Source organism: Hylobates moloch, unplaced genomic scaffold (assembly GCF_009828535.3).
Source record: "Hylobates moloch isolate HMO894 unplaced genomic scaffold, HMol_V3 SCAFFOLD_12, whole genome shotgun sequence".
NCBI lineage: Eukaryota > Metazoa > Chordata > Mammalia > Primates > Hylobatidae > Hylobates > Hylobates moloch.
This window is the reverse complement of record NW_026652287.1, coordinates 40826110-40832430: the sequence shown is the minus strand read 5'-3', so window position 1 is coordinate 40832430 and position 6321 is coordinate 40826110. Positions and strand designations below refer to the sequence as shown.

The window sequence follows — 6321 nt, the reverse complement described above, 5'->3', positions numbered from 1 at the left end:
GCGTACATAACTTGCAACCTGGGGGCCTGTGGCAACTGAAAAGCAACTCGCCATTTTATTACACAAAGTTGAATCAGATGAGGCTGGATCTGCAGTTACAACATTTACCACTTTATTATAAAGGCTACAACTCAGAAACAGCCAAATGGAAGACATGTATAGGACAAAGAAAGATGTGGGGGTGGAAGAGGTTGTGTGGAGCCTTCATGCCCTCTCTGGATGCCACTGGTTGACTGGGGGAATTAATTCCCTGGTGCTTCCAGCCTGCAAGATGAGCTCTGGCAACCAGCAAGTCCCCAGTCAAAAGGGTACACGGGGTGTAGCTGGAAGTTGAGCAGATGGTAGTTTGCACGGATGAGATAAAGCCCCAAGGGACAGGGCAGCTACACATGGCAATCCAAATAGTCTAATCTCCAAAAGGAACAGAGAGTGGATTCATACAACATACCAAGCCCGCCCCCTAAATGCATCCCACCCAGGTCACTTATAAAGCTCCAAGGATGGGCCAGGAACACAAGCTCTACACCAGGGAAACTTGGAGGCATCAGAAGGACAGAATAAGACCCAGGCTCATAGGGGATGAAAAATCGAACAGAGAACCGTCTCAGGGCATTTGTGAAGGTCCAAGGATGGAGAGAAGGAACCTGGCTTACAAGTGGGACAACTATTCGTCTCTGAAGCAGGCTGTGGGCTTTTTGCAGATCCAGTAATTGTCGACGTTACATCGATTGTCGTTCCAGCCACTGCCACTAAATTCCGCACAGTCTTCATCCCCGCTGTTGTTGGGTTCTCCACTGTTCCAGTACCGCTGGAAGCTGCAAAGCCCATGCAGAATGTGAGCCTCTGCCCTGCCCAGTAGATGAGCCACATTCCTACCTTCTGCAATATTGATGCTTTAACATCTGCCCTACGTGTGTATGCTGGACATGCATTGCTCTCCACACCTCATAATGTGCCTGAGTCATGTTGCCTTCAGTTCCTGCCTCTCTTGCTGCACCCCAGCCTTGGGAGGACTCCTACTGAGGCTGTGATTTTCTTTTTTTTCCTTTTTTCTTTTCTGTTTTTTTTTTTTTTTTTGAGATGGAGTCTCGCTCTGTTGCCCAGGCTGGAGTGCAGTGGCATGATCTTGGCTCACTGCAACCTCCGCCTCCTGGGCTCAAGTGATTCTCCTGCCTCAGCCTCCTGAGTACCTGGGACTACAGGTGCACGCCACCACACCCAGCTAATTTTTGTATTTGTAGTAGAGACGGGGTTTCACCATGTTGGCCAGCATGGTTTTGATCTCTTGACCTCGTGACCCACCCGCCTTGACCTCCCAAAGTGCTGGAATTATAGGCATGAGCCACTGCACCTGGCCGAGGGTGTGATTTTAAAATACAAACCAACCAATCTGGGGTCTGTACTGCCAACCACCTGCCTTATTGGGCTTTTGCACTCCAAGCCACTATCCTTCTGCCCTAATCACCCCAAGGCCAGGTGTCAGGCAGCTAGGCAGCCTCTATGCCCCAGAGCCCACAAAATGCTTCGTATCTGCCCATCTTAAGCCTGCTTGCCTGGCCTTGCCCTTTTCTTCCCATACAAACCATAATAAAGGCTCTGGCCCACAGTCCCCTCCACGACTTTCCCTCATGACAGACCCTGGTGCTTCCCCAGGTGGCCCCCTGCTGTGAAATGTGCGCCCTCTAGGAACCTGGGGGTAGGATAAGCTACTCACTTTGTGTAAATGGCAATTGTCTCCTGAGCTGGTGGCCTTACTAGACTTCAGACTTCCTATTAATACACTGTATTTTAACACACCCACCCATGGGGAAAGCTCCTCCTGCAGCTCTGCTGGTGGAATTCTGGGCACCTTTCATCCTGTCTGGGGAGGTAGGTATGAAGACCACCTTCCTCAACTCAGTGAAAACCCCAGACTCTTAGTCCTATGGGGTCAGGGAGGTTGGGGGGGACCCCCAGGGAAAAACTCAAGTTAGAGTTGCAGGAACCCAGCCCCACTGGATACAGTGCCCCTTTCTCCCAGAATCTACCTGGATGACAGAGGTGAGCCGTCCACCCATTGCCACGTGCCTTCCTGATTTAGGTCTGAAAGTCCCATCCAGGTGAAACGGTTACTTCTGGAAGACTGCAGCTGTAGGAAGTTCTGGAGGGTAGAGGAGGAGTCAGGAGGGAGCTCTGCTTCCCATTTTCCAGGTTCCACCTCCCCGTCTCTTGGCAGGAAGTTCTGTTTTGACGTTAACCTGCAGTTTTCTGGTATACCAGGTCCTGAGCCTCCTCATGTCTGAGCCCCTCTCACATCTGTATCCCCACGACATGTGTGTCCTGACATGCAGGCATGCATGCACAGCTGGCCTCTCCTCACACGCTCCTGTGAATGCTGCATATTTATCTATTTTGCATGTCCGGTGCATGTCCACACGAATTTACTCCTGACCGGGTTTCATGTACTGGAGCCAGATTGGACCCATTACTAATTGCTGGCCTAGCACATCTCCTTTCAGCTCTGCACTGAGTGACAGCACATTGACAGCTTGAAATCAGCCACGGTGGGAATATTTACACCAGGGAAATTGGCAAACAACACATCAGGAATTTTCCCTCCGGAGAGCTGGTTGTTAAACACTTGCAGCACGCCACGGTGGTTTGCTTGCATTTGACGTTTCCCCCAAAATATTCACAGGTGTGCAGATCTGGTTTGTATTTGCTTAAAGGGTACCTGGGACCCCTTCATTCATATCCTTCTCTTCCCGTCTTTCCAAGTAGAGCAAAGCCCCTCTTCTGCAAAATCCTCTCTGAGCACCTCCTCCCCAGTTGGCCAGAAGCCATGCCCCAGGCCAGGACGGGGACCCCAACCAGGTGTACCTGCTCCTCAGCACTTTTGATTACGACGAGCTGGGCCCCCACTTCCTGGCAGGCGGTGACGGAGTCGTGCCAGTTCCGCTGGGAGTTAGATATGAAGTAACAGTTTCCTTGGAAGAATGTCCAGTCCTTGGGACAGCGGCAGCACAGGCGTTCTGTTGGGAGAGGCTGGTCAGGGCTGGGCTCAATTAGGTCGCCCATATTCCCATATCTACCCAGCCTTCAGGCCCTTGAAAATCAGGGCCCTTCCTTGACTGTCCATGTCAGGTGGACCATTTGGAATGGGGAGAGACCATTCCTCTCCCTACTTCCCAAGACTCTCCCTGATCCCCAGGAGAACCCAGGAGTCCTGGCTCCATCTCCTCCAGACGAGGAGAAGTAGCAGCTTTAGAGCTCAGAACAGAAGGCAGCGGACTGGTTTAACTGAGTGCCTACTGTGTGCCTGGCCCACTGTGAACACCAAGTGCAATGATCGCAGTTACCCTGTGTTCTCATTTCACAGGGGAGGAAACTGAGGCTCAGGCAGGTTTGGTAACTCAAGTAAAGTCACATCACAGAGAGACCATCTCAAGCCCGAGGACCCTCGATGTGCAGGAACTCACCAAATGCAGTCTTCAAATCGGTCAGTTCTTGATAGATTTGCTGCTGCTTGGACTGGTCTGGCAACTCACCCACTGCAGCCTTCAGCCGGGTCAGCTCCTGGTAGATCTCCTAGCTGGGTCAGCTCCTGGTAGATCTCCTGCAGCTTGGATTTCTCTGAGAGCTCACCCACTGCAGCTTTAAGCTGGGTCAGATTCTGGTAGATTACGTCTTGCTCAGATTGTTCCTGACTTAGGGAGCTGGGGACCTTGTACACTGGGCCACGAAGAAAAGGAACTGCAATTATTAAACACCTACTGTGTGCCAAGTCCTGAACTGAGCCCCATAGAGACATCATTTGTGAGAGCCAAGGTCTTGGTTAATCCCCTTTGAAGATGAGGAAAACTGACACCCGGAGAAAGCAGCACAGAAGGCCAAGGAGAACCAGGTTCTTCCCCTCCTCCTCCTCCCTCTCCTGTCCTGCCCTAGAGTGGGGAGGGGCTGTGGGAGAGGCCTCTACAGACCCCCAGGGACAACATCTTGGCTCTCAGTCCCACCTCCCTCCAAGACCTGGCCACTCCAGGCTCTGTTCACAGCCAAAAGGCCAGGCCTGGGGACCCCAGACTGTCATAACCTGCCCCTGACCTTGGACAAGGATGGCCACCAGGACCCCAGCCAAAAGCGTGAAGGAGAGGAGTTGCAGCACCAGGGGGCCATGGCCAAGACACCCTGAGAGAGGATACATGTGTTAGCCTGCCAGTGTCCCCACCTGAGCCTGGCCCAGGGAGAGCCTGGCCTAAATCCCTCAGCACCCCAGGACCCAGGAACCCCAGCCCCAGTGCCCTCCACTCCAACACCTGGGAATCCAGGCCCTAGCTCGCACCCCCCCAGGAACCAGGAACCCCGTCCCCAGCCTCTCCCTCCCCAAGTCCCAGGAGTTTAGGTCCCAGCCCCCACCTCCCCAGGTCCCAGGAACCCAGGTACCTGCTTCCACCTCCCCAGTGGAACAGGAATTAAAAGAAATTAAAGAATGTGTAAGCAAAAACTCAGTTGTATGTAAGAAAACCCAATTCCCCCTGAGGAAGAGAAAGAGGTGGAATCCTTTAAAAATTAACTGCCTGTTTGGCCGGGCACGATGGCTCACACTTGTAATCCCAGCACTTTGGGAGGCTGAGGCGGGCAGATCACAAGGTCAGGAGATCAAGACCATCCTGGCTAACACAGTGAAACCCTATCTCTACTAAAAATACAAAAAATTAGCCGGGCGTGGTGGAGGGCGCCTGTAGTCCCAGCTACTCGGGAGGCTGAAGCAGGAGAATGGCATGAACCTGGGAGGCAGATCTTGCAGTGAGCCGAGATGGCGCCACTGCACTCCAGCCTGGGTACCAGAGTGAGACTCCGTCTCAAAATAAATAAATAAATAAAAATAAAATAAAAATAACAAAAGAATTAACTGCCTGTTTTTCTGTTTGGCTAGTGAGCCTTATCTCTCCCTTTCCCAGGCATTGTGAAGACCCTGTTTCTCTAGCTGTGCAGCTGCAAGATCACTAGGCAGATAAACTCAAGTTGTAAAATATGTTTTTCCTTGAAAAGTAAGAAATGATGTAATCCATGTCTCAACTGAATAACTATCTTTGTTTCTCGCTTCTGTAATATGCTTCCCCCTGCACAGATCTCCCTCTACCCCATGAAATGCTTAAAAGGTAACTTGACTCTTTGTTTGAGGCTCAGTCTTTTTGAATGTTAATCTGACCGGGCTGATGCACCTAAATAATAATAATAATAATCCTCCTCAACCCCTCAATCTCTGTGATTCCTAAATTATCCTGCAACACCAGGACTCAGGAATCCAGGCCCCAGCCTCCACATCCCCAGGACCCAGGAGGAACCCAGGCCCAAGCTCCCACCTCCCCAGGTCCCAGGAACCCAGATACCTGCTTCCACCTCCCCAAGACCCACTAATTCAGGCCCCAGCTCCCACCTCCCCAGGACCCAGGAATCCAGGCCCTAGTTCTCATCTGCCCCAGGACCCAGGAATCCAGGCCCCTTCTCCCACCTCCTCTGAGTCCAGGAGTCCAGGCTCCAGTCACTATCTCCCATGGACCCAGGTGTCCAGCTTCCAACCCCCACCTCTCTAGGTCCCAGGAGTCCAGGCCCCCTCTCCCACCTCCCCAGGCCCCAGGAACCCAAGCCCCAACCCCCATCTCCCCAGGTGTGAGGAGTTCAGATCCCTGCTCCCTCCTCTTCAGGACCCAGGAAACCAGGTCTCAGAACTTTCTTCCCCAGGACCCAGGATTCCAGACCCCAACATCTACCTCCCCAGGACCCAGGGGTCTGGGAGGCTCTGTCTTCCACTATCTGCCCCCTAACTCTTGCCTACCTGTAGAGCTCTTGTGGCCATGTGTCTGCTGGAATTGAAAGTCTCTTGGAAAAAGTCTGATGCCACTGGTTGTCGGATCTTCTTCTGAACGGACAGACATCAGCTCAGAGCCTGGGCCATCCCTTCCCCTTACCCAGGATCCCAGAGTTCCAACCCAGCCTTACCCAGGAGGCCCAGTGGCTGCACCCTTTGTTCCTTGGAGTCACTCATGTTTTCCCCCTGTCCCCAGATGTTCAGGGCTCCTGGGGACCACAGCTTTTATTTTCTACCCTCTGATCCTCACTCCCTAAATCTACTGTCCCTCAGGAAGACAAACAGGAAGCTGGGTAAGGTCACATCACCAGAAAGGCTAGTGAAAGGAGTCAGAGCCTGAGATCAGCCTGACTTTGCAGGAATTTCAGGGAGGTGTTGGGGGATGGTCTGGAGTTGACAGGGAGAAGGACTCCTCCACCCATGACATGGCTGAGTGACAGGATGCTTTTAATAAAATCCAATTCATTCTAATG

At 52.3% G+C, this 6321-nt stretch overlaps 1 protein-coding gene across 1 annotated transcript; it reads right to left on the bottom strand.

The window, feature by feature from the left end:
- Positions 1-664: 664 nt before the first annotated feature.
- Positions 665-6025, bottom strand: LOC116479423 (C-type lectin domain family 4 member M). Its single transcript, XM_032171526.1, is given in 6 exon segments — positions 665-815; positions 2028-2140; positions 2860-3011; positions 3459-3568; positions 3570-3711; positions 5980-6025. Coding segments are annotated over 6 exon segments (714 nt in total).
- Positions 6026-6321: the final 296 nt, after the last annotated feature.